Source organism: Cebidichthys violaceus, unplaced genomic scaffold (genome assembly GCF_023349555.1).
Source record: "Cebidichthys violaceus isolate CVI_PGR_0920_01 unplaced genomic scaffold, fCebVio1.0.p SCAF_3, whole genome shotgun sequence".
In the NCBI taxonomy this organism is placed as follows: domain Eukaryota; kingdom Metazoa; phylum Chordata; class Actinopteri; order Perciformes; family Stichaeidae; genus Cebidichthys; species Cebidichthys violaceus.
In genome coordinates this window covers 14,188,963-14,216,776 of record NW_027176483.1, presented here as the reverse complement: position 1 = coordinate 14,216,776, position 27,814 = coordinate 14,188,963, and the positions used below count along the sequence as shown (strand labels likewise).

The 27,814-nt window shown below is 40.1% G+C and overlaps 1 protein-coding gene across 1 annotated transcript; it reads right to left on the bottom strand.

Moving 5' to 3' along the window:
- Nucleotides 1-221: 221 nt before the first annotated feature.
- pdhx (pyruvate dehydrogenase complex component X) lies at nt 222-25,886 on the bottom strand. Its single transcript, XM_068723742.1, has 11 exons — nt 25,734-25,886; nt 23,227-23,310; nt 20,735-20,835; nt 14,946-15,142; nt 14,202-14,300; nt 9,057-9,222; nt 8,662-8,809; nt 6,859-6,917; nt 5,182-5,340; nt 2,084-2,148; nt 222-1,160 (listed from the first exon to the last, which is right to left on the bottom strand). Exons 1-11 carry the CDS (start codon nt 25,870-25,872, stop codon nt 905-907), a joined length of 1,473 nt encoding a protein of 490 aa, XP_068579843.1. The 5' UTR covers nt 25,873-25,886; the 3' UTR covers nt 222-904.
- Nucleotides 25,887-27,814: the final 1,928 nt, after the last annotated feature.

Sequence of the window (27,814 nt, the reverse complement as noted above, 5' to 3'; positions counted from 1 at the left end):
TCTGCCCACGCTTACAGCAAAGATAAACATCTGCCAGCAGAGACTGACCTGTATACTAAGCCCAGCAAATTATCCTAATTGGCTTCTATGAAATAATTGTGTAATCTCTTTAGATCCTAATTAAATAGAGACGCACACACACGCACACGCACGTATACGTTTCCCTGGTAGCTGTGTACACGAGGGTGGGGAGAGACAAGTTTTAATGAGGCTCACTGACATTTCATGGTTGAAAAATGTATTTTATTGGCATCTACGGAAACCAAAACCGAAATGATTTTATTTATTTTGTATACACATGGATTTAGGAAATACATTTTCAATGATGTTACAGGATCCGTTTAAATAAGTTAAAATGTATTAACATGAACAGGTAATTAAGATGTCACAGGAAATGGTTTACGGGGTTAGTGGAAACTGCACTGCCCCTGATGTTCAGTGATAAATACCTTTTTTTGCAGCACCACTTGCACATCATGTATTAATAGTGACACAGACTAAATGCACTGGGAGTGAAAAATAGAACTTAAAGTGGAATAATCACTTCATATATATACACTACACTGGTGAGATAGAACAACCACCCGTATTACATTATGTGGGAGGCACCCCGCTATACATCGTCTGTCTTGTATTTGGCACCACTGCTACAATCCTCTAACTCTCTAGCAGAAGCCCAGTTTAACTGCTCCATCACAAAGCCTGGTGATTATCCGTCAGAAGCAAGCCACAAAACAAGTTTATTCTACGCACAAGCCTACTTGTAAGCCTTAATCAAAGCACAAACAGGAATCCACTTTTTAAGAGCTCTCTGCTTGTGAAAGCACGAGACAGGCTTTGTCATGCAGGTGTTTTCTTGCTTTGTCCGTCCAGTCCCTTTCATACAGCTATCTCACTTTGTTTTTCAGGCAAGGGCCATGCGTCGCGGTTGTTCTAGGTTGCCGCGGAATTTATCTAGAAACCGTGAGGCTAATTCGTCGTCCACTAGTCGGCCGTCACTGGACAGTGTGACTGTCATCAGCTGCTGGGTGCGCAGGGTCTGGTCATCCTCGCACAGTCGCAGCTCGGACCTGGAGGTCCCGATGGCCAGGATACAAGCCTGAGGAGGGTTGATTACGGCGCTGAAGCCACTGATACCGAACATCCCCAGGTTAGATATACTGCCAATGAGAGAAAAGGAGAAGGGAGGGAGGAATGGACGGGACGAAAAAAGAGACAGTACACAGATTACATCGTTAGTCAAGCTTAGCGCAGGAGGAAATGCATAAAAATCAACTAAGTAGCCATAACGGTCGCTCTAAAACCAGCTTCTTCATGCAAAAAAGAATATTATCTTTAAGCGTGAATGAATGAAAAATGCGAGGGTGAATTAAGTAAATAAATATAATTGGCTGTGAACATCATATTTTACAACATAGAACACTGATCAGTAAAGATTATTACAGCAGCACCGGCCTCCAAGTCCCTCCCTAAATGTATGGTGAGCAAGACTGACCCGAGGGCAGTTTGCTGTTTGCTTTAATGAGAATTGTGGCTCATGGGGATGGAAGAACGAATAGAGGAAGGATGTACACATATATCCTCAGGAGGACAAAGAGGGCTGCATCTCCATAGGAATTCATCGCTCCTGCCTGACACAGAAACCCCATTTATGTCTAAATGACACCATTAAGTCTAATGAGTAAAAAAAAACCTCCCTTTCAATTCCCTGCAATTGATGGCATAGTAACTGATGGTACTTGTCGCCCAAGACCACATTCAGTTCAGGCCCGCATGAAATGTAGAATATGCATAATATATTGACTATCTGTGAAACTAGATCCAAGTCATAATAGGGGAAATTTATGAAGGCTATATCTTACCGCTGAGCTACAAAGGAAATTGTGAGGTAGAATTAAGTATTAGCGATAAAAGGGGCTCTGTTCCTACATATAAAAAGTCTGCTTATTAAATTGAAAAAAATGTACAGAGTTGTACTAAAAATTGAAGTGGAAAGACTGTAAAATAATATTAAGTTTTATAGTGTTATGACTTTTCATATTCCTCTTCTTTACCCAAGAGATGATGTGTGTCTTAGGTTTACCTGAATGAGCCTCCCTGGTACTCCTCTGGTAGAAGTTTCCCATCTCGAGCCTTCTGGGCCAGTGCCTGTTGAAACATTACACACCACTCAAACTTTAGTTTCAGAGAAGAAAAGAAATGCAAGATACATACAGTGATAAAGAAAAGCGCACATGCTGTGTGACATAGAAGACAAAGCTTGTGACCAAACCATTAGATGTCACCAGGGCTCCTGAGTTGTCCATGTGAATAAAGATATACACAGTATTGGTTAGATGCTAGAGGAAAAACCAGGGGATCACCAACGTCAGAGGGGTTTATCCTCTAGATGCCATGAATATCTGTGCAATATCTTGTGCCTGCCCATCAAGTACATGTTGAGATATTTCATAAGAGAAGTGAAAACTTCACTTATAATTCATTAGAATTCATCCTCTGGAGACCATAAATATCTGTACAGTATTTCATGGCAATCGATCAGATAATTGTTCCAGATCAAAGTGGTGAGCCAACCGAGCAACAGCCAATGAGCCTGAGCCATGCCACTATCATAGTTAGACGTTATGAAGACCAAATGGACATATTTTCCGAGTAAAGCTAGACACCAATAAACACAAATGAATGTCATGTGAGTAGACCAAGCCTTGTCTACATGAACTAGTAAACTAGCAACTAAAGACAAACTTCGTATCCAGAGCAACTCTCCTAAAGTGTTGCAAGCCTTTTAGTCACAGTTTTACAGCATAAAGATCTTTTGGTGAAAGGCCACAGGGCTCGATAGCTATGTGACAAATAAGTCAACGGTGATTTCTGGGTTTCTAACGGAACACAAAAAGGCGGCCTCTTGGGTGTAAGTCTGGTGTTTTCAGACCATCATCAACCCCAACCTCCTCCCTACTGGGGACTTTGACGCTCTTTGTACTACGTCATCTGTCCTGGCTCACGATTATGTGGATTACATACAAATTGGTTATGTCGGTTATACATGAATTATAGTGCATTCCTTTTTGTAGGTACAGCTACGAGCAGCCTGGAAGGAGAGTGACAAAGAACAAAGTATGTTGACGGTATAGTCTCTGGTGTAGGAATGTGTACATGCATGTGATCCACTGGCTTCACTTTCACTAGGAAGCAGACCTGTGATTCTCGAAACATACACAATTTTACCACCGATCAAGAATGAGCTTTTGAAACCGTTTAAAATACAGACCACCGTATACTAAAGACCTCGCAGGATTAACGAGGCTACTGTTGAACTTCTCTTTTTCCAAGCTCTTTCTCGCTGTTGAGACTGCTGGATGGCCACTATGTCTTTATTCAACATGAACTTTATTCAAATGGAAATTTACTTAAAAGGTTAATGCGGGGATACAACCAACACAGAAAGTCGAGAATGACTCACAGGATCGCAAGACACAGTGGGATACGGTGGGCACATTTGAGATAAGAGCTCTTAGTGCAAAAACAGGCTGATGTTCCACTCCATCACATCAATAGCCAGCAGCGACCTCTCCATGCTTCATTCAAACCACATGTTGATTATAATTTGAGAGCAATAAGGACTGGCAAATGTAGAATTAACTCAAGGCAGCAGCATAACTAAACTGAATAGCAGTGGGTGGCAAAGCTCATTTTGACGGCTCAAGTGGACGGAAATGTCCGCCGTGTTACTGCCCATGCTTTATGGAAGCTCTTTTATGTGTATTTGCACAAGCGATGTAACGTTCTCCCAGATTTGATCGCTAAAAGACATTATTTGACTTGAGGTCATCAAAACTGTTTAATAAAGACAACAACATATGTAAAAATGCAGCACGCTATCTTTTCCTCTGGGACTGATCATTGGGACAAACTAATGTCACTGCTCTTTTGAATGCATGGCAGACAAAGATGAAAACAAGAATCATTTCTATTGTCCAAGCTTCAACATTACACCTGCAATCCAATTTACACATGCATTTTGGCATCTCAAAGACAGTTGGACAGCTTGATTAAAAACTTGATGCAAACCAGATACTATTCTGGAATCAAAAATTACACCAAGACTCACTACTAAACGTATAGAGAATGTTTTGAGCAACACATTTTCATACAATAACTTGATTCGCATAATTTGCCACTGGTAACAGTAACTGACAGTTTATGCACTGGGTAATATTAAACATTATTTCTTTATTTGCTGGAGAATAAACAATGTCAGTTAAAGAACTGCAATCATGGCTCATTGGTATTGTCACTACTACAAATACTAACATATACTGATACTACTTCTGCCACTGCAACTGCTTTTAATGTGTCAGGTAGAGAAGCAGTTTTCAGTTTGACAACACTGTTTTGTGGAAACAATCTGAAGTCTTCCATGTTTTGTTGCCAACAGCTGTTGAATCAGACATCATATCTTCACTGGGACATAACAGAGCTAAATATGGGCCCTGAACATTTAGGAATATTACACCTGGTCTCTGCTGGCAAGAGACATTCATCTATTTCATCGGTGTCTGTGTCTTTAATGAGGAAGAGAGTGAGACGATTCAACGAGTGTGTCTGTACATGATTATCAGATTTTGAGAGCACATTTATGTGTTTGTGAATAAATGCCTGTCCCCAGCTGCTGACTGTGAGCAGGAGGAAGAGCTGACCATTGTTGCTTTGTACTCCATCTGTGTCCAGTGACAGCTGAGACCTGCAGCCCAACAACCCAAAAATCAAACTATCGCAAATCTAATCAGTCATCTACGGATCTTTCCAGCTGATCTGAGATTTTAACGCTCCATGATCTGATGGATATATATATATAAAAAGATAACTATGTATGCAATAAAGTTCTAGCCAGAAGGCAAGCACAACTCTACAGATGCCTACAAAGTTTGTTTTCCCATACAATTGGGCTGCAGTCAAGTCTCAACTCCCTTATCTATTTCCACAGACAAATCAACAGCAAAACTCCATGTATTCACATGAAGTGATACATTGAATGTCCCCGCAGCTTGAATATTTAATCCACCGCTAGCAAAGGAAGTATGAGAAAAATACTTTTGCAAGAGAGCTTTGGGAGGTAACTCTCACACCAGGGTACCTCACAACATATGATAACATAACGGTGTATAATGTATTTTTCACCTTAGCATTGGATGAGATCTCCTGGACTCCTTTGTCTGCAGCATCCTTGATGATTGGAGTAATGAGGCCTTTGTCGGTCGCCACTGCGATTGAAATGTGGACTGAATCAAGTGCACGGGGTCCATCGCCAGACCAGGTCACGTTCACTTCTGGCATCTCCTAAGATAGATAGTCAGAGGTCAGCACAGAAAAATAACGAGACAAATAGAAATAAAAGGCCTTCCTGCTTTCGTTACACTGTGCTCCTATACAGTTCATGGTACAATAACAGGAGATCAGTCCTGACACAATACCAAATATGTAATTTTCTATAATATGACTGGTAGCATGCATATATGAATCAATTATGATGACAGTAAAAACAACAACAATACTATATTACAGTAAATCCAAGAACATCATTAATCAATTTGGCGGTGAATGTATATACTTCCTATCTGAATAAATCTGAATAATCTTGATCTTAAAAAATCTGCTGCGGTGGAGCCTCAATAACATGTTGAATTATTGTGGTATGAACACAGAAACACATCCCAGTGCACACCAGTTGATGAAAAAATAAAAAGGTTGGCCTCAGGTGCCCCTTCCTGACTAAGGTCAACTCTGGGGGGGAAAGTGCGGTTGCTTTGGGCAACTGTCTGATGTTACACTGTTATGCAAGTGAGTCACGTGTCTAAGATGCCAATCCAAAGAGGTAGTGACACATTTACACACTCACATTTACTGTAACACAAAACACACCAAACGGCCAGGTTTCTTAGCTGCTGCTTATTATAGCAGTGTTTCATGCATATCTTCCTACAGTGTGCATGGTACAATGTCCAACACCCAAGACATCTTGCTTTAGGCCACACATTCATGAAAGCAGACACTATATTTCATTATAAGTGATAAGAATAAGCAGATGACAGGCTGTGACAGTCCTGGCTGGAATAACTAAATTACCAGAGGATTGCATATTTTTTCCATCAAAATGAACACAGTCAGTGAGTAAGCGTTTGGTCTTGTCTTATAAGGGTAAGGCTACCAGTTGATTCACCATCTGAATAAGCTAGCAATGAGGACAACAAAGGGACCTTGCTGTAGAAATAATATAATTTTGGGACCAAAAGATGTAGCCTTGGAAATCAATTGAAGCATGAATTTTAGATCACCGTGTGTGTCCATGGTGTGTTAAGCGCCAAAAAGACATAAAAGACCAGATACTTGTGGGCATAAAAGTTAAATAACCTTGTGCACTGTATATATATATATATATATATATATATATATATATATATATATATATATATATATATATATATATATATATATATATATATATATATATATATATATATGTATATATATATGTATATATATGTATATATATATATACATATATATATACATATACATATATATGTATATATATGTATATATATGTATATATATATATATACATATATATATACATATACATATATATATATATATATATATATATATATATATATATATATATATGTATATATATGTATATATATATATATATGTATATATATATATATATATATATACACATATATATATATACATATATATATATATATATATATACACATGTGTCTCCATTCATAACACACACACATAGTTAGGAGATGAATAAATAAAGATAAACAGGTTAACAATACTTACTTTAAGTGTAACAGCAGCTGCTTTGATAATAAAATCATTAATTGACACTTTGATCTGTTCTGAAAAGACAAAGAAGAAACAGTTTGTGAGCCTGATTTAGGCAACAAATGGACATAACGTCATGTATTTTGTACAGGACCTGCGAAGTGTGACACTGTTCTCTCGCATATGGCAAAAGAGTGTTCACATTTTCTCAGGGGGAAGAAACATCTATATCTTGACCTTCACTCCAGCTGAAACAATCACTCTATATGAATCAGTCACTGGCATTTGCTCTGCTCCCCTCTCTGTGTGGGACACCAGCGGGCCAGGCGGGCTTGGCCTGGCATCGCTGCCAACTTGTACTAGTGTCCATTAGTGCAGCACCAGACGGTTATGAATGCTGTGAGCGGGATGATTAACGAGCAAACCGTGAAATCGCTCTGCTCCTGAACAATGAGAGTCCGCAAAAACAACCGCGGAGAGAATCCCTGAGTACACACACAACCTAGCTAATAGCTCTGGAATGGCCGACCCGTTTCCTCCATCACAGAGACAGGACCCGGAGAGATTTACTGTTTGTTTGACAGCTAGGCAGAGTTAAGCTAAATAAATCAAATTGCGTGATAGTGTGATGAACTAAATGTTTAAAAATAGGAAACTGACAGACAACTCTTGCTATATCAACAGAAAATGCCCCAAAGTAAGCATAGAATACATTTTAGGCAGTAATGGATACAGATTTTCTTGGCTGAATGTAGCAAGTGCTGAAGAGTCACTGTTGAGACACATGAACCATGTTTCCTTTCTCTGGTTGTGATGTAAACCTCCCTTCACGTTAAACACGCACATCCTGATGGATGTTGCACAAGAAGCTGCGGTTAGCTCAGTGTGTTGCTAGGGAAGTCTCTGAGGCTGAGGAAGTAGCTTGCCAAAACATGGTGAATATACTACTAGTATTTTATTTATTCTCCACATACTCAAGCTCTCAACTCACCCATACACTACCTACATTGCTGATACTGTTTGGATAGACCAAGCTCGTTTCCACCACCTTACATTTCACACATATTTTACAGTCTTTTAATGCTTTTTTTTTCTTCATCTTGAATGCTGCCATTATATAACACAGGATGCACCAAACACACTAAAGAATAACACTTTGAATCCAAAAGAAATGCTTATTCTGGAAGAGGACTTTACTCCTTTAAGCACAAAGGAACAACTATATGAATGAAAACAGCTTCCATTCTTACCAGATTTTGTCTCTGAAGTTGTTGCTGATATCACTTGCATCATGAACTGGTGTGGGCCATTTCAAGCTAACAGAGGCAGCCACTCTGTGAGTCAAATGGAAGAAATTATAGCTTAGAGCTATGTGTACGTGTATGACTAACTGTGGTTGTCTTAGCCTTAAATTGTGATATGCTGTGTGAAGAAAGAGCGGATCTGATCAATGTCAAATATGGATGTTTCAAAGATTCAGCCATTTATGCCCCATTTATATCCTCTTCATAACCCATACAACATGTGAACTCTCACTCTCACACACCATACCGGGTTATTCTTAGTGGGGGGGGGTATTGGTATGAACCAGAGGTGCATGACCCACCTGAGACGACATGCACCAGAGATTCTTTCAACGCAAGAGACTGTCCTCTTTGTCAAGTGAGCAGTCATGTGAAAACCCTGAAATCCACATTTTCATGGAAACGTTTCCTTCCAAATACTAGTCAGACATTCACTGAAGGGCACGACACAACCACGTGCATGTACAGAACATTGCTAACGTGTACAAACCCCCTCATAGTTGTGCGATTATACCTTTGGCCAAGTCTTTGCGGAGGTGCATGACGGCAGCCATGTCACAGTCAACAGAGGCATACGCATGGGGGATGGTGGTCTTCGATTGCGTCAGTCTTTGAGCAATCACACGGCGGACATTTGAGGCTGGGATCTCTGTGAAAGTGCCCTGAAGAGGACAAGTGGAGGGAATAATTGAACAGGGTGATAAGGGCATTTTGAGAGAGACAATAGGGAATGAAAGGGGACAAGAGTGATTGTCAGACATATCTCAGCTGCCATCAATCACTCAAAAGGATGGATGGGATTAACAATTTGAAGATTATATTGACAAGCTTGTTCCAACAATTTAATGACTGGTTCGGGTGAGAGAGAGAGAGAGAGAGAGAGAGAGAGATATTGTGAGGAGTGCTCACCGGTGCTCCTGGTTTCCCTGGTACGGAGAGAGGAGGTATGTTGGGTCTGCTGCCTGCGGGCAGACGGGTAGCTGCCAGGGTTGGGACAGGACTCGGGGCAGCTGGGGCAGCCATGGCTGGGGTTGCTTTGGGGACAGGAGATGTCTTCAAGAGATTCAACGCATCTCTGTTGAAGTAAAAACAAAACACATGTATGCATGCTTTACACAGTAATTTGAATGTTTGTATACAAAGAAATGTATACAATAATGTTGTGCTGAGAACTGGTGACGGTTGAAATGAAGGGTTAACACATTGGCGCAGAACAATGTTACACACATATATTAACACATCCTTCCCAGCCTTTTCCAAATTATTTGTGTCAATCTTATTTGGGTCCATCTTTGTTGAAGTGCACATGGCTGATTCCCACCCAGTATGCCCCTGATAAACAGATGAGCTATGCTATTTCAAGCCTTTGGAAAACTTTTCCTTGTCATCCTGTTTTCTTCCTTTCTGCAATTTATTATTGATGGCTTGATTTCTACTGAGGAAAACTAAATCAAACAAATTTCTTTCTGCATGAAAAGTGCTGTCATTTATTTTTTTACTTCGCATTGACCTTTTTAAATGAAACAGCAATTGTATGAAAAAAGAAAAGACACTGGCATAGCTTATGACAGTACAATAATACATAATTAACCCATATGCTCCCACTCACCGAGCTTATAAGTAGCACGCTAGTTTTATCTGGTTTGTTTTTGTGTCAGGCTTGTAGAGAGAAGAAACTTTTGGTTATTCTCCAGTGGATGGGCGTCATGAGAATAATTTGCTAGTCACAGACAAACCCCATCAGGATAAGGCTAGGCAGGATCGGGTGTCAGGTGCAGCAAGGGACATGGTTATTCAAAACCTTGGCTTCATTATCCTTGCCACTGGCATGATGAGCCATGGACATCCCTACTTTTTCAAAAAACTCATTTTTTTGGTGCATAGTTACAAGATACATTTTATATCTCAGATGAGGATGAATTCCCCACTTAAAGATGATCCCAGAGCTATCTTAAATTATTAGAAGAAAACAAAAGGAATTTAAATGAAATCAATTATATCACATTGGTCAGTTAGATATAATAGTGAACATTTTACTCTTCTACTGCAACATTTTCCACATACAGCATATTTCGAATATGCCCATTTACAGCCGTTTAATAAATGTAGTAGAGGAAGTGACAATTTGATTTGATAGACAGGGAAAGAGAAAAGTTTAAAAAAAGGAGGGAGTCAAAATGTACTGAAAGATCTGCCCTGGATTTATTTCACCCATTAATTTTGGTCTTAGCATCCAAAGAGGTGGGAGGGGCAGGTATCAGGTGCGCAAGCTTGAAGCTGTCTGGTTCCAGTTCAGTGCACTGGGGTCCTCCTTCCCACACACATCCAGTCTTTTGTCTGGAGCAGCTGCCTCTGACCTCAACATGTAGCCAGGAACCGTCTGGGCCCCACAGCTATGTCCCTCTCTGAGCCGTTTCTTTTTATTTCCTCTAGCACACTAACTCCTCCCTCTCTTTCACTGATAGGAGTATTTGTTTGTGGAGGGACTGAAGCAACTTGGAAATCCCCCAGCTAACCTGAGAGAACCACATTGACTGCATTAATGATTACAGCCCACCATATAAAACACAAAAAGCCTAGCATAGAGGTTATATGTGACTTCAACTTTGAATGCTTGTAAAAAAAAAGAGCAAAATGCTGATATGCCATATATATATATATATATATATATATATATATATACACACACACACATGCCACCATATTCTTTAATGAGAATAAGTCAAATCAGCAGGAGCCTATAGTGGACACTATGACGCTATAGATACCGTTTGTGTAGCTCGTTGGCATGTACCTTTCACACCAACCATTTACACCCCTACTGACAGCCAAGGCAAAAGAGCCTCTGAGAGACTGGGAGAGTGAGAAGAATATTAAAAAGGTAACGAGGCAGCGCACACACACAAAAGCACCAACACACATGAATCAACTTTGTCTTCTACTGCCCCCTAGGACAAGCTGAGATGGGGAAAAAGGGTGGTGTAGTCATGGATCTGCTCCATTGGACTGGTGTGTGTGGTCTGCCTTTTTCAATCATGTTAAAAATACAACATATGAACAATCTTAAATAGAAATTTAGGAAATTGAAACAACCCATTATGGCTGAAATGGACTCCAGGGTAAAGAAGACTATGCTTTATATTTTTTAAATAACATTAAGAGAAGATTTCGATTTTTGTAAAAGCACTGGAGAAACAGCAAACATACACAGTAAGAACATCTACAACACATTTGCATAGCAAAAAAAAAGAAGAAATGTGTCAAAATCATTGCTTGAGGAAGTTGGCAGCAAGATGTGCTTTCGAAACACTGCAAGACATTCCAAAATATAGCAACACAATATGACAAATATGGCAGACTCTGACATGCCACTGGAAAGCAGTACCTCTTTTAAACAGGAACAGGCTAATACTCTTACACTTACGTGTTTTACTTGTAACATACTGCATGTAGGTTTTTTGTGTGTGTTCTGATTATGTTTTAACTTCAGCTAAAGCGCAGCTCTCGTGATGTGCATGCCAGGGTCAGCGATCAAGACAACCTGTCTTTGTTAATGAATACCTGTGTTGGTCAAGGTCAAACAAAACTAATCTTTTTTGGGCCAGCCCCCATTCATGTGTGGCCATTTAAAGTACTAAACTTTTATGCAGAAAGGGCATAGTGAAATAAAGAGATATTTTAATTACATATGTTGCAAATAAAGTCATCAATTTGATATGTTATTACTGAATATCTACATTTATGCTAGACTTGTTTTTAAACTAACACACACATCCAAAACAGCTGCTTGTGGCATGGCTACAAGAGGCTGGCGGCTTAAATTTAACAGGCTCTTGTTGACGTTTCAAAATGTGTATCTTGCTTTAACTAATGGAAAACTTCATGCTTAATACGTGAAATCAGGAGTTTTTTTACACACATTTTCTACTTAAATGGCAGCGTTTTGCCTGCATTTACACAGGGTACATTTTGTAGTGATGTGACCTACGGTGAATTAAAAATCACTGAAACCTTCACCCATCACTGTGCTTGCCTTGCCTCTTGGATAACATCTCTATTTATGACAATAAGGAGAGAAAAGGTGGTAATAGAAATGTGTTTCTTTGAACCCCAATCTGTATTTAAACCTTGCTGTGGATTATGTAACATGCTATGATCTCATCCCTGGGTTGCGTGACCTATTACTATTCATGCCCACTATAGAGGGGCCTCACTAGAGCAGAGGGTGGAATGGGAGGGGTACCGTTCCCTGGTTTCAGTCTTATCTGATCTGCCAAAGGACAAAGGAGGGAAATCGGGTCTATTCTGCCCTCTCTTGAAGGAGCTAACCCTATGTGAAACTATTCTCACCAAGGAGATTTGATTTCCAACAAGAACAGGACTGTTCAGTCTCACAACATAGAAGCTAGTCTTTAGGTTCAGCTATTCTGGGACATCAAATTGTCTAAAAGGAAATGGCTCAATCACACCAATACAGAAAATGCACCAACTTGCTACTTAACAGTCCCAAATATTTCTACAATGTACATTTTTCTTTGAAACTATCCTCAATAGACCACTTCCTAAAAACATTGGCCAAGGTCTTGCTGGACCATATCTGTCACTGGCTTACCTGATGTTTTGAAGACAAACTGGCCGATACATTTCTAATGGAATTTTTTAGCAAGCAGCCATCTGAGAGAAGGACACAGTTCACTCTGATTTCTGCAGAGCTTTGTGTAAAACATCACACCAGAGCACAGATTACTGATCATTTACTGTGCTTCATTGCTTCGATCTTAGGGAAAATTTTAAAAGGACATTTCTTTTTTGTTATTATATTGGATACCCTACATATTACTGATGTATTAGCATGTTTTCCCAAATAATAAACATTTGTATTTGTCAGTGTCCATTCCTGAAGTTATGTATTCAACACCCTCAAATGCACTTCCCAAAAGGAAAAGCCAGAGGAAATAATACACTTTTCATTTCCAAACTAGGCAATGCCTTAAAAGTGAAGCTTTGTATACTTCTTTTTTTGTCTGTGGCTTGGCCAGCAAACTATTTTGAACAGCACATCATTAAATTTGGAAATGTCTCTTACACACTGTTTTTTTGTTAAACCTCCTGGCAGGCAGAGTCTCTCAGCTACCTTCCTTCATGCAAATCTTTAGTTCACCGAGCCAGCATGCTAAATCAAATAATTGGGATATAATTAAAACTGCATTACTAATTAAACAATTTAAACTTCACAACCTAGAAATCATGTTGACACGCAGAACACATGTTCATTAACCTGGACAACTGATTACAGCTTAATGCCAAAATAACAAGCAGTGTTCCCTTTTTGCTATTTAAGAAAAGAAAATTCAAAATTTGCTTGAAGGGCATATAACATGCTTTCTTAGTGGTAAAAACACTTCTAATTGGTATTTATAGTTTTAGATTTATAGATAAACAGATTAAAATGTGTTTTTTGCTATATTTATTAAAATGTATGCATTAGGAGAAAAGGCTTTGCAGAATTTCTACGCGTTGTCATTCTTCACCGTGTTTGGTTTATAAAGCTTCATATATCTTTTACTCTCTGAAGACCTCAGAAGACATATGGTCTGCGTTTCTATGGTCACCAGTGGGTCCTGGAGACTGAGTTGCTATGGCGACCGAAGTTGCTTAATGAGATTCCCCAGCAGGGTGTTATGTGGGTAACGAGAGTATTCAATCAGGTCCCTATTGACAGCAGGTAACCATGAGAGCTGTGTGTGTGTTCACAGCTTTCTGTAGTGTGAATTCGCCACATAACAGGATTAAAGTAGCTGAAATCTTGACCCCCTTAGTCACATTAGTTTTTTTCACTTATCTAGTTCATTCACACTGCCTACACTGGTGCTATAACCTACCGTGCTCTGACTGACATCTCTTTTCCTCAGAGATACGTCGGTGCTACGTTGGCCACAAGGGGAATCTTCCAACCTGTGCCCTCAGACCTATTACAATGCTAAACGATCCCATACTGCTGACAAATCACTTCCTGTGCAAACAAATAAAGCAAACCCATTTGTCCATACTCACTCCTTGGTGATGAGTCCTCTTGGTCCAGTTGGTGTGGCCAAATTTGGGTCTACACCATGGGTGTCCAGAATATGTCTTGCTGCTGGACTCAGACGTAACCTGGACGAGAAAGAGAGCGTATTTACGATATAGTTTTGAATTTTGTACTTTTGCTTTCTATCTTTATTTCTTAAGTCTTAAAGAAAAGAGTAAAAGCAAAAAGGTTATTTGAAGCATTTCAGTCTAGCTTTATGATATCACTGACCGAGTGCTCAGAACACATTTTAAAAAGGACCTCTTGCTTATTCCAGATACTATCTAGCTGACTTGACTGTCTAATAGAGCCCATTCCTGTATCTATCGCCTGATAATCCCCCTTTCATCTTTCACCCATCAAGCTGATGCAGCCAAGGTGCAAATCTGAAAATGTGGACGGGCTCAGCGTAATATGTTTGCATAAGAAATAGGGCCCGTTTGTTCGGGGGCAGCTCTTTTGCGTTCCACAAGAGTTTTTATTGTGTATACAGGGGTAGGTAGGATCTCACACACGTTGGAATATGAACAGAAAAAGATCATCTTATTCAACGTGTTGTATGGTGGTAACTAGGGTAAGACGTGAAATTAGCATGGCTGGTTTACTGAACAAAAGAAAGGATATGTTTTTGTTCATCCTGCATGTATCTTTATCCTTGTTATCTACTGCTTTTCTTGGCTTTGCTGTCCCAGCGTACAACTCAGTGACAAACAGCCTGGGTCGACACTTACGGTCCTGACGTGGCTGGTGTTGGTGGAGGGGCTGGAGACGGAGCAGCAGGAGCCACAACTGGGGCAGCGGATGCATCTGTAGCGGATGGAGCAGCAGCTTCCGGAGGGGGGATCTCAACTTGCTTCCAGTCCTGCCCTTCCTCCACCATGAGGGCAATAAGAGTGCCCAGGCGCACATTGCGACTTCCCTCCTCTATCTATAAAGAGTGTGAGAGACATACTTATACAGTTAAGGGGGGACATTAGCAACACTGCTTCAGTCACTTCATAAGTACAGAGTTTACTAGAATAATGGGGAAGGTCTCAGATATTGTATGATTGTAAAGCACAGAATAAAAACAATAGATGATGTGAAAGTGATGCTGAAGTTAATCAGTTTACCAGTGGTCATTGAAAAGGTAAACATTTTGTCAGCCATTATTAGGAGACCTCTTGAAAAATCACACTGCCTCCTCATTCGCATCAATTTCTATTCTTCCATTTTCTCCCGTTAACTTGACAAATTATACACAACCCAGCTGTGGTGGAATAGGTTCTTGGAGTGCAATGGATGTGTTTTCATGCTGTCAACTATTGATTCACTATCTTGTTGCAGAGTAATCCACTGCAAGCCTCATGCTACTCTCACCAAGCTGTGCAAGGTGTTGTTCCTCAGTCAATATTGATCAGTTTAAATGAAAGGCCAGGCACAATAGACAGGGTTGGGCTGCTACACTTCATCTCTTTTCAAAAGGTATCCACTTAGTGAGCTGCCTCTTGAAGGTGCAGCTCGATATCATGAGAGAAGGAAGTAGAAAGAACGAAGGAACGGCCAAAAAATGGCAAAATAGACCCTGCTGGTGTAACACCACCACTGAGCAGCAAAAACATAATAACCTGCAAATTTCCAACAATTGACCAAATGAAAAAATAAGGTGTGATTTCACAATAAATTGGTGCAAATTGAAGCGCAAGTAGTAAATCAAGTTATCAACATGCTCCACCCAAACCACCTCTCTCTAGCAGGATAGCAAAATCAAAAGCAGCACTCTGATAATCAGATCCACCTGATTGGAAAGAACAGCAGAATATATGAACACCTGCACTCACTGGTAGAAAGAGATGCTTATTCTGGTCTACTTTAGTTCAATGTAAACCTGCAGGTTGAGGCAGGACGTTCTCACAGCAAGGCAAAGCAGCAAAGTGGAACGCTCACAACATAACAAGACTACTTTAAGATAAAGTATTAACCTTAAAAATAGGTCTGAGTAAGTGTGATGAACACAGAACTGCTATGGGAGATGATGGGTGAGTGTTAGCATAAGGCCTCTCAGGGAAATCCGGACTCCTGTACATTTCCACAGAGATCCCTCTCTTCAGGCCCAGAGAGATTTTTCCACTTTGTAGAGATGCTAGAGAAGCAATATACAATAGCCGTGGTATCATGACACCAGCAAAACTGTGATATGTTGTTACGACAGCCATCAATATATCGGTGTGTAACAGAAGGGGAGAACATACCAACAACATAACACAATGGTGCAATATACACTACCTGTCAGCTTGAGAATTTAATGCTGTTTTGCAGCGGACATTATCTTTAGCTCCACCCTCCCACCATTCAGGTTGAGAATTTATTTGGGTAGGTTGACCCCGAGGGAAATGTTGTCAAATATTTATCCTACACTACTCTAGATCAGTCTAAATGTAGACAGTGTTATTGGATGTATACCTATCGGAAAGCATGGAAATGCAATTTGTAAGGCCGTTTTTTTTTTTAAAACATATCAGGTTGAAAACCAAAGCTCTACAGTTAGCTTTACTGACAGAATGTGTAGTAGAGCAATATAACAAAACCGTTCCCAAGAAGTGAAAACATTTTGCCTACATAAGGCAATTGCATTTCTCACAAAAGTGGAAGTTTTGAAAGCCACGACAAGATACAGCATAAGCCACATTTTAATCACAAGCTGCATCAGTGGTTTCATTATAAGGCGCACCACTTTAAATGTAGTCACACACACACACACACACACACACACACACACACACACACACACACACACACACACACACGTTAGTTGCATTAGTAAATGCTTAGTACACTGTAGTGGTGTGGGGCTCAACACTGCCATCAAATGGTGATAACACACCCTGAAACCTGTGGGAAGGATTATGATGCTGTGTGTTGCAAAGCTAGTTTTACTTTGTGCTCAAAGAGCTGCTGCGGACAAGCTAACAGTAAAATCCAATCTACACAGTGAGCATGTGAGATTAGAATGAAATTTAATTAGACAATGTTCAGCATGAAACTCCTCTAAAACAGTTTCTGAGATCACAGAGAGCAAGACATAACACTAAACCACACACTTTGGTGTTTAATAGTATGTTAATATTAAGTATCGTCAGATTATGATCATGTCAGTGTAAAACATGTGCAAAAAAAATACATCGCGCATTCTGTACAATAACCCTAACCCAAACAAAAATAATATGTACTGTACGTGTATTTTTTACAAGGATGGATGACCCCTTGAGCCCTGGGTAATGTGTGATATCTGAACTTTATGTTGCCTGCGGTGACGGCCACAGCAGCAGCCACACTCTGCACCACAGGAAATGATGGTAACTCGTTTCCTGTTTCATTTACTTAGTTTAGTTTCTTTTTAGCGCAACACTTACAACACGCACATACAAACTGATAAATAACTGACATATAACAGACAGTTTTACTAACAATTTTCCAGCTGCATCACACCTGCTTAAAAGAGTGCTGATTGTAACCTGGAACGCTCCTCCTGCATCCTGGAGAAGGGCAGTGTTTTCATTATTTCTTTGGGCAAACAGTGTTTTTGATATTGTTTCTTTATCTTTGCTTAGTTATTAGGTAGCGCTATGCAGACATAGATGGTTGTGTCTTAGTCTATCCCCGTGTGTCTGAATTAACTGACCAATCACTGTATACGTTTCCCCTTTGTCTCAGTTAAGAGCGTCGGTTTGTGCTACTCAGCTCTCGTCTGTTAGTGCTTCAGTTAAGTTCTGTCATGTTTACAGAAACAAAAAAAGAAACATTTAATTATTTTTTTCTACTATGTCTCTCTCTGGTCTACCCGCTCGGTCCCTGTGCTCACAGCCATCCTTCCTCTCATGCTTAACAAAAGTGGGCCCTAAACCATGAAGAACAGTCAAGGGGCTAGACTCAGCCTTTAGCCTTTCCTATGGCAACATTCTCACTCTGAAGTCTAACAGATCTCCAATAGGGCTGTTAAGGGACCTCTCCAGAGCCCATCAGCTAGGCTAATGATATAACAAAGTCAGACTGCACCATGTATGAGGTTTAACCTACTTATTGCAAAACTGTTATCATACAGCGAGCCATACAAGCCCCCTGAGGCTATAAACAGCTTAGTTACAATAAGCTTGGCCTGGACAAGAATAAACATTCATTTTAATTTCAATTAAGAATGTTGGCTGATGTAGCTGTAAAGCCTGTGATGTAGATGCCATAAAGAGTGATTATTCCAGGTTTGTTAGTCAGTTGTTGCAGTGGGCATTAGGATCGTGGTCAAACAGTGTACAGTAATACAAATAGGGCTACAGATCAAACCCTGATTGCATAGTGTTTGACTTGCATTTGATTATCACTGGGCATTTCCCTTTATCTATTCCATATTTTATATTGCTCTCCACTCTGTTGTCTCCATAATGTATCACCTTAGTCCCAACCTCTTTCCCCAATGCCCTGCTGGCCTTTCTTAAAGGAAAATATGAACCGTGAAGTGAATCAATTTAGCATTTGTGCCAACAGTCTACTTGTTATTTACTCTCATTTTGAAATTCTAGAGCAGACTTTTCATCCATTTTTTACCTCAGAATGCTGCATGGGTAGAAAGTGATTCATACTAATTGATTTAGAGGACACTATAGCTGCTACTGTTGGTGATTAAATCTATCCCTCATATGACAGTGTGTGGAGATGAAGAGAGGTGGAGGAAGAAAATGATGAATGGGAAACTGAAAGGTTAGCCCTGCAGAATGTGTTGGATATCTTCATCAATTTATCCCTCTCTTCATTTATCCATCAGTCCTTTCTGCCATGTAACTCATTATATCAAATCGCAAATTCAACCACACTCAAATCAGTCCCCTGGGTCAGGGTAGAGCAACACAGTAAGAGTATGATGAGATACAGTAATCTGTGTTCTCGGTGCTGGTGCTCCTACCCCCAACACCCACATCCCCGATATGAGCAGAATATATCCTCTGTTCTCTCACACCCGAGAGCCATGGTTGGAAATTGGTAGAGGGCCATAGCAGTACTTGACCCCCATAAATAACCCCTGTGGAGCACTGGAAGTCCCACGTCTACTGCAGCATGTCCGGGCATTTGGCCACGGGCAGGTAATTATTGTAGCCTCTAAATTAGAAACCGGCTGGGTGCTTGGCGAGCTCCAATTAGAGACTTTTAAGACCCAATACTCTCTGACCCAGACAAAGTGGATGCCACATTGGCTGTGCCTTATAAGGGCGCACAAATCTCTGAAATATTGCCACTAGCTACTGTTTTTATTATTAACTATACACACACACTCTCTCTCTTATAGGGAGGGGGAGAGAGAGATAGCTAGGGGGCTTATCTAATGCAGACCATCTTTCTCTGCCAGCTTCAGCTCAAAAGCCCCTACCCCCAATTCTTGGGTGGTTGCTATGGAAACTACCTCATCTCTACAGTGGCAAAGACAAGGACGGAGTATAAGGGAATCTGAACAAATGGAAGCAAGTGAAGAGAAAAGCAGGGGGGAAACAAAGAGATACAATCAAATATATCATATAATTGACACTCATCCCTCCGGTAATCAATTGTTTAATTTAGCCATCTCTATGTTGCACATGTAAGAAAGGATTTGGTGTTTGTGATGTGCATTTGCTGGTGCAGACCGGCTCTGCATTTGTTATTTTGTGCAGGTTTCACAAACAGACGGACCCATCAGCTAATTAGACCCTGCTCCACTCGAGCGTCACCAGAATGTGAGCATGTCCAAAATGTACACGGCTAGGGGAACACGTTGTGTTATCAGTTAAGGCGCTCTCTGTGACATGGAGGAAGTGTTTTGTGTTTTTGTGCATCCACGGGAACGAACACAGCAACACTTCACTGCCGTCACGCGGGTGTTTTAAAAAAGGGAAGCTAAAAAAGAGAACTTAAATCTTGCTTAAACTGCGAGGAAATCCTCCCCCTTCTTCTCACATCCCATACTGTATGCAGATGTCTCAAAGATCAGTCAAACAGCAGAAGAAGATGAAACATCTTCATCTTCCTGTTCAGGGGGACGAACATGTGGTGGAGGACTGATGAAAGAAAACTGATCTCTCCGTCTTTGGCAGTCCATCAAAAATTCCACAGACAAACAGCACAATGGGGGAGGGGGGAGTGAAATATTTGTCACTAAAGACGCCTTGTCAAAGCTTTGCTGTCACTGTATAGGAAGAGCAGATTTAACAAGCGTAGCCAATTAGCATTGGCAATGAGGGAACCCTGGAACATTCACACGACTGTTAACAGGATTATAGTCCATGTGAATATAAATTCATTTAAAAAACAGACAGAACCGCAAAACTGCAAACTGTTGACTTCACAGAATTTGAAGGTATAATGAAAGAAAACTGAAGAACACTCTTGTCAAAAGGTCAAATTTAAATAAACAGCATTTTAATATTCCCTCAACCCATCACTTTTGGAGATAAGTATGACTGTATTCCTGTATCTAATCATCTCCTAGATTGGTTTGTGTGTGTTTTCGCTCACTCACCAATATCTTTGCCATGACACCATCATCATTGGACTCCATGGTAACAACAGCCTTGTCGGTCTCAATCTCACAAAGGGCATCACCAGCTGCCACCGGCTCACCTGAAAAAGTAAAGAAACACATCCAAGAACTCCGATATCAAACAAAAACAGCATTTGTCATTTTAAGCACCTAATTCCCAAACCAATCTCATCATTATGAAAGGGTTCTGACCTTAGCTAAAGTGCAAATGACTCATTTTAGTTATGATTGCAAATGCATGAATCATAATCAAAACAACTACTCTTTCACCGGGGCTTTGCGCACATGGAGAAGAAATGTGTTTCCCTAAAAATGAAAGAATTCCATTGATGGGACGAAGAGGTTATGCGAGAAAATATCTGCTCTGGTTTTGGCCTACATATCAAATGAAGGGTCTAATCAATGTTTCATGGGAAAGAATATGAGATACGGAAACACAGCGTGTCTGAAAGAAGGCAAGATCTTCGCCTATCCTTAGAATTCCAGGAGATTCCCTCTGGTTCACCCCATGAGAGAGTAGGAATATATTAGCATCTGCTTAACAATGAAAGAGGAAGGCAATTAGGAGGCATTGGTTCAATCCTTTTATGCTTATATATCAATTTTGTCCAACGCCTGTTTCGTGAAACAACTCAAATGGGGCTTCCAATGGAATAATACACAGACAAATGGACTTTATTGTCTCCTTGGACAAAAAGGAAGAGTAAAAGGAAAAAACTACTGTTGTCAGTTGTACAGCGCAGTCGCACAGGAAATGCTTGTTAGAAATCAATACATCAATGTTGAAGATGAGGCGTGTTTTGGTTATATTGTAGCCCCCAGAAATGTCCAGCCTTTAACCATTGCAGTCAATCTTCATGTAGCGAGTCAAGAGTCGTAGGAGAGGTGTGATTGAATCGTCTTTGTGACATATGTCCATGTGTTAAGAAGCGAGGAGGAGGTGAGGCATAGAAGAGGAAGGTCAGGCTTATGGGCGCGAAGTAGAGGATAGAAAAATCAAGGACAGTACTACAAAAAAAGAAAAAAAAATTGATCTTGTAAAACCTTGAATTAACACTGAAATTAAAAAAAGAGTGTTTGTAGGCTCTGTTTAAGGCTTTAACACTGTATGACCACAGGGGTTAGGTGTGATGTGCAACATTCAATATTAAACAGGCGACCTCCAGCCTTTTCACCTCTGCTCTTCAAGAATACATTATTAACAATACATTATTAATAATACATAGCTGTGCAGGCCAGGGCTACATACATTACCTGCAAATATAAGATGCTGAAATTGTTTTGATGTTTTGAAGAAAACCCACAATGGTTAACTTTGTGGAAAAACAGCTTTACCCTTCCAGCAAGCTGTTATTATTGTATTATTATTATATATATGTATATGTTTGTATTTGTGGTATTTTTGAAATTGGTCCAATATTGAGCGAGAACAAAGCCGCTGAAAGGACTGCAATGTAATTTTATTTGGCAGCTACGCACAGTCAATTTAAGTCCACTAAAATCACTTTTTTTTTTTTGCCAGGCTCAGATTGTCATTATAAGTCTGTGACAACATCATCATTAGGACCCCACAGAGAAATAAAAGGTTTTTTCTTTCCCTTGATCCGGTCTGTTTTGTATTATGCCATTATGTCATTCGTTGCCAGAATACAACGGTGGACACGTGAGAGCGAGCTGGAGAGGAGACTGTGTGGTGTTGTCAGTTTGTTGTGTTGGAGTACAAACAAAACATAGCCTCGTGTTTTCTAAAAGATTTTTAATGTCGTGGCTGAATAATTACATAATTTCAATTTTTGTGAACGCGACGCAAGAGCTGTAAAATAGGTGTTCTACACTAGAAAAACACCTCTTTAAACAAGATTCCACTGTAGAAAAAGTAATCACTTTAACTCAATCTTTTCCTAGGCTCTCTTAAAACCGTATAATGGATTTTAAGGAGTAGGAAAGTAGCTTTCCGGATGTGTTTTTTTTTTTGTTACTGAGAATATATCTGTCCCTTTCTCACTTACACACACATGTACATGTCTCACCCCAAGTCACAGAAGCACATGGCAACACAGCAGAGCAGCCAATCAGAATTCAGGATGCTGCCTCCTGATAAATGATAGTGTGGCTGAGGCGCCCGGCTGAGTTGCTAAGCAGTGATGAATAGTGACTGCCGTGTTTCCTTGAGCCAATTAGCCACCAAAGGCCCTGAGGTGCTTCCAGTGCTCAGTCCTCTGCCTTACAGAGCAATGTGATGTCATTGAGTAAACTATTAGCGCTACAGTTGGTCTATCATTGTGGGGAAAAGACATACTGAGCTGTGTTTAAATCTGATGAGCACAGATGCAGAGGGTGTTCAAATTACATACATCTACAAACAAAAAGCTAGACAAGCTAAACAGTGGATTAAGCAGGTTTTTTAGAGAAAGTCTAGCAGAAACATGTGGTAATGAGAGCTGGGAAATGACGTCTTCGGTTTCTTTTACCTTCCTTCTTCAGCCATTTAACTATGCTTCCCTCCTCCATGGTGGGTGAGAGTGCCGGCATTTCCACTTTGACTGGGCTGACACCTACAGGATAGAAAGAGAATATTGCAATTTACACCAGGGGGTCATCAGGCAGCAAAACTACAGCAGAAATATTTCCATAAAAATCCTATTCAGAGTTTTCCTTCAGCCACACCTTTCAGCATAATCTATGTGAATGTCAAAATAAATCAAGTGACATGGCCAGAAGTAGTGATGTTTGTTTGAGAGCCTCAGGGTTTTCAATATGGGACAACAGGAAGAGACGGTGCCGCTGTGACAGAAGAACGCTGGCGGGTCACTTATGTAATTGTGATCCTCGCTGACACTGCACCAGAGGCTGCAGAGGCACTCATACTCTTGCAGGCCTTTGAGCGACCATGAAAGCCCCCCCCTCCCCCCACAGTCACCAGCTGCAGTCACTCAGAAGCCAGGGTTCAACTGGCGGCTCACAGCGCAGAGGCATCACTGCTTTACTACAACTAGTCCACGGTGGTATAAAAGAACAGTCAGGCATATCGCTCAGACACGGCACAACTCAAAAGGAACATCCTCTAGTTAAATGTACAACTCTATGCTCAGTGAACTGCTCACATAACGCTGACATTTATGATGCATGGAAAGAGAATGTGGTGAAGAGACAATGAATAAGAGAAACAGAGGAGAGAAAAGGATCTTTAAAGTTCTTCAAGTTATACAGTGTACATCAATCCAATTTAATCGCCTAAATGAAGACACAAAATTGCCTGAAACGTGGTCCTCTCAACCCAGCAGTTTCCCCCCACAATTACATGTATCCGACTATAAACACATGTATTCAAGCAACTTAAAATCAAATAACGTAAATTCCACTAAAGAAATACAAATTTAAAAAATCGGGAATTGAAGCTGGCATTAATGTTAAGCATGTCAGCGGCAACGATAAAGACGTGCTTTTTCTCAAATTAGGCATTTTAGTGGCCATGTAGAATTTGCTGCCCTTCGTGTTTCCATTAAATGTAAAGTTGAGTGCTGCTGCCATCTGCTGGATATTTGACGATGTCACAACATTTGCGTATGTTTATAAGGAAGGCTAGTATTTTACAATGGTAATAATATTTTGTTAGCTTCAATATTTACATTTCATTCAGAATCTGAAATGTAAGAATACCAGTAACTGTTAAAATATGTATCTGCCTGTTTATTGTATTTAAGTGTGTGTGTATAACGAACTGACTCTTTTCTCATTAATATTAATTCATATCAAACAGCAGTAAAAAAATGTATTCACACATTATCCATACTTAGCATCAATCACTCCTGTGTGTGTGTGTGTGTGTGTGTGTGTGTGTGTGTGGTATATTGCCACAGAAGTGTACTGCTTTCACAAGTGACGGATCATTTTCCCAGCAGTCTTTTGACATTTAACAGCACTGGAACAGCAATGGAATTCATCACAACTGCATTACATTCATGTTTGCCAGTTAAATATCCCTGTGACTGTGCTTGCTTACTTACTGGCACAGTTTGGAAAGGAGCCATCGTTAATGTAATTAGTTACACCAGCGCTTTGCCTGCTGTCAAACTGTCAGCAGTAAAAATCTTCTGAAATTATGGGCAGCATATTATTTGTCCAAAAGTCATAAATAAATGGCACATTTTAAAGAAGAAAAAAGCACAGCGCGTTGTTGTCAACACCTCCCTGACGTTATCCTCTGGCTTCCTCCAACAACCAATTATTTCTGACCTGGATTCTTTCACTGTGCCTCTCACTAGTGAGGAGTACTGGCTACACGCAGTAAGCTGTTCCTGACTGGTCCTCTCCTAACAGGTAATAAACTGCTAAATGGTGTAACATACAACAGTATTCATGGAGGTATGAACACTGATAATTAACTGAGCTGAAACTTTTACTTCCCAAACCAAAATGTTGTTCGTAGCACCTGTGCTTTCCTACGGAGACGACTCAAATTAAAAAGGGCCTGTGAGTTTATGTCATTGCTCATACATGTTCTAAATAAACTGTATTTAACTGTGCAACAAAGGAACTGAGCCCACTCTAGCGTGAGAGAGTAACCGCGCAGCACAGCACAGGGTGGGATGAAACCATCTTGGACCACCAGACTGACAGTTGACATAAATGGAGACCCTCCGGTACATAACACTGTTTGTAACACTGTTATGCGCATTCACTTGACCAAAGTTAGTCCTTACGTATTCCCTACAATGTACATTTCCCCATCATTTATGGACCCGTATACAGTTCCCGTAATCTGAGGTCAAATAAAACCCTCATTACTCAGGCAGGAATGCGACATGCCAGTCTGCCCATTCAAAAGCAATGTTATTAGTTATAGTGTTAGGAGAAACAACAACAAAGCTACCAAATGTAACGTTAATGTTAAACGACTGATTGAGGTAGAAAACGATGACAGCAAATGTCAGCGGCTGCCAGCAGAGAAGCTGACAACAGCATAATGACCACTCACCGAGGATCCACGGTGACCGAAAGAAGTGTCTGACATTCTCCTGACATGGGTGCGTGGCCCATAAACATCTGTCAAAAGTACTAGATAATCTAAGGCCGAATAAAATCCCTTGACGACCCAGACGCAAGGAGGCCGCCATGTTGTCGTCCTCAGTCGGTGAGACGTGTCCATACAAATGCCTGACGGTAAATAAGAGAGGAGGTAAGCGATTGTTTAATTTAAAAAAATATTATTAAATTGTGAGAATCATCAACTCCAGAAAACTTTTTTGTTAATATTCCATTATTAGAAACCTATTTACTTTGCACAGAAAATAAATTATTGATTAATTTACAGAAAAATGAGCAGGCTAAAAAATGGGAACTCGTTTAGGTCCTCCGAGGTCCTTTACACTGTTGTTCTGTTGCTTCGAAATTGGTCGAAACCCCCACACTCACTGATCTACTGCCCTCTGCTGGGAAGAATATGAAGTGCTACTGTAGAAAGAAGAAGTTAGAAACTCTTTTATACAGTCCATGTTTTTATATGGTTAGAAACGTGTAAATAAAAAATAATTCCAGAACATTTTATGTGGAAAAAGGTGCTAATGCTCGTAATTAAAATTTAGATTAAAATACAATATACTATTAGCATTTATATTGCATCTCAAGGGCTCTGATCCTTTTCTTTCAACATGTTGATGGCAATCCGGCAACTCATGAGTGAACCATTGGGGCACGCTCACATGCACTAAAACCACGCACGGCCAGCCCTGCTATGTCAACAATGCAAGAAGAAGCTCGGATAACAATACACACAGAGGAAGAGCGACTTCATTCTCTGCTCAGGGAGACATTACTCCACCAAATCCTTACATTGCAGATAGCTGTTTGCTGCTACATTAATGTTCAGAATATTGAATACAGCTTCTTTAAACACGGTAGCCCCATTTATCACTGCTTGATGTTTATTTTGTTTTTTTTATTGAACTTATTTAGTGTGCACTATTGATATTGTTGAATATTGATATGGTGAAGGAGGGAGAGGGAGAGAGAGAGAGAGACCATTTAACTCAATCTAATATGTTGTTGTGTCTTTGCTGGAATGAAATTAAGATGCAGGTCAAGATGTGAAATTATTGTGATGCGATATAACGTTTATTTGTATCACATTGTTTTAATTACAAATACATTTGATGTTTTCAATTTAAATGTTTTTCTATTGAAACGTGGATTAAATGTGAGAAAAAAATAATAATTTGCACAAATATATTTTGCCATACAACATAACCACATGTTTGAACTTTACATTTACTTATAAAAGAGGCATATGTGGCAACATGAGCCTTCATGTGACGTTTCTGTGACGAGGAGTGCAAACAAGGAAATTGTTGCGTGAGTTATTGGTCAAAAGTGAACGGGGAAACAAACATTAATGGAAAATCCAAAGTCACAGCAGGAAATTGGCTTCAAAAGAAGACATCTTTGCATTGTCATGAATACTTCCTCATGTTTCTGTCACATCACAACATACTGTAAGTTACACTTCTTCACACAATTATCAATTGTTTATGTGAGCACAGTGACTTCAGTGCTGGTTTTTGTTTCATATGAATAAAAAATGAGTAGTTTGATTTGAACTTTTGTTCATTTTACAAAGCAATGTTTTATTTCTAAGTGGGCGGTGAACACAGTACCCCCCCAAAAAAGTAGAGCTGCATCAGTGACTCAGTTCTAATCCGTCCAACTCACAGATTGGGCTGAATGCCTCACAGGTCCATTTGAGTGTGAAGAGAAAATGATAAGCAGGCCTGATAAGCTGGCGCTGTGTATCTGCTGAGGGAACACAACTGAGAGGCATGAGACACTGGCACAAAATCCCAGCTGGCTGTCTTTATGCCCATGTTCAGCCTATCTTTCATCACTTTCCTGTTCTTCCTCCAGCATCTATCTGATTGAATTAATGCACTCCATTTAAATAATGAAATAGCCCTTGTGTGGCTCATTCAAATCTGAAAATAATTTTCTGACAATACGAGATAAAGGCACTCCTGGGCTGATATTGCATATTGTTTTTGGCAAAACAAAGGCGGCTATTATTCC

Bases quoted from the DNA above. Each gene is read 5' to 3' on its own strand.
- pdhx (XM_068723742.1), bottom strand. From the start codon at position 25,872: ATGGCGGCCTCCTTGCGTCTGGGTCGTCAAGGGATTTTATTCGGCCTT. The intron at 9,223-14,201 runs GTGAGTATGGAC...TTACTTCAACAG, and splicing joins AGAGGACTCATCACCAAGGA to AGATGCGTTGAATCTCTTGA. The intron at 6,918-8,661 runs GTATAATCGCAC...TTGTCTTTTCAG, and splicing joins CCGCAAAGACTTGGCCAAAG to AACAGATCAAAGTGTCAATT.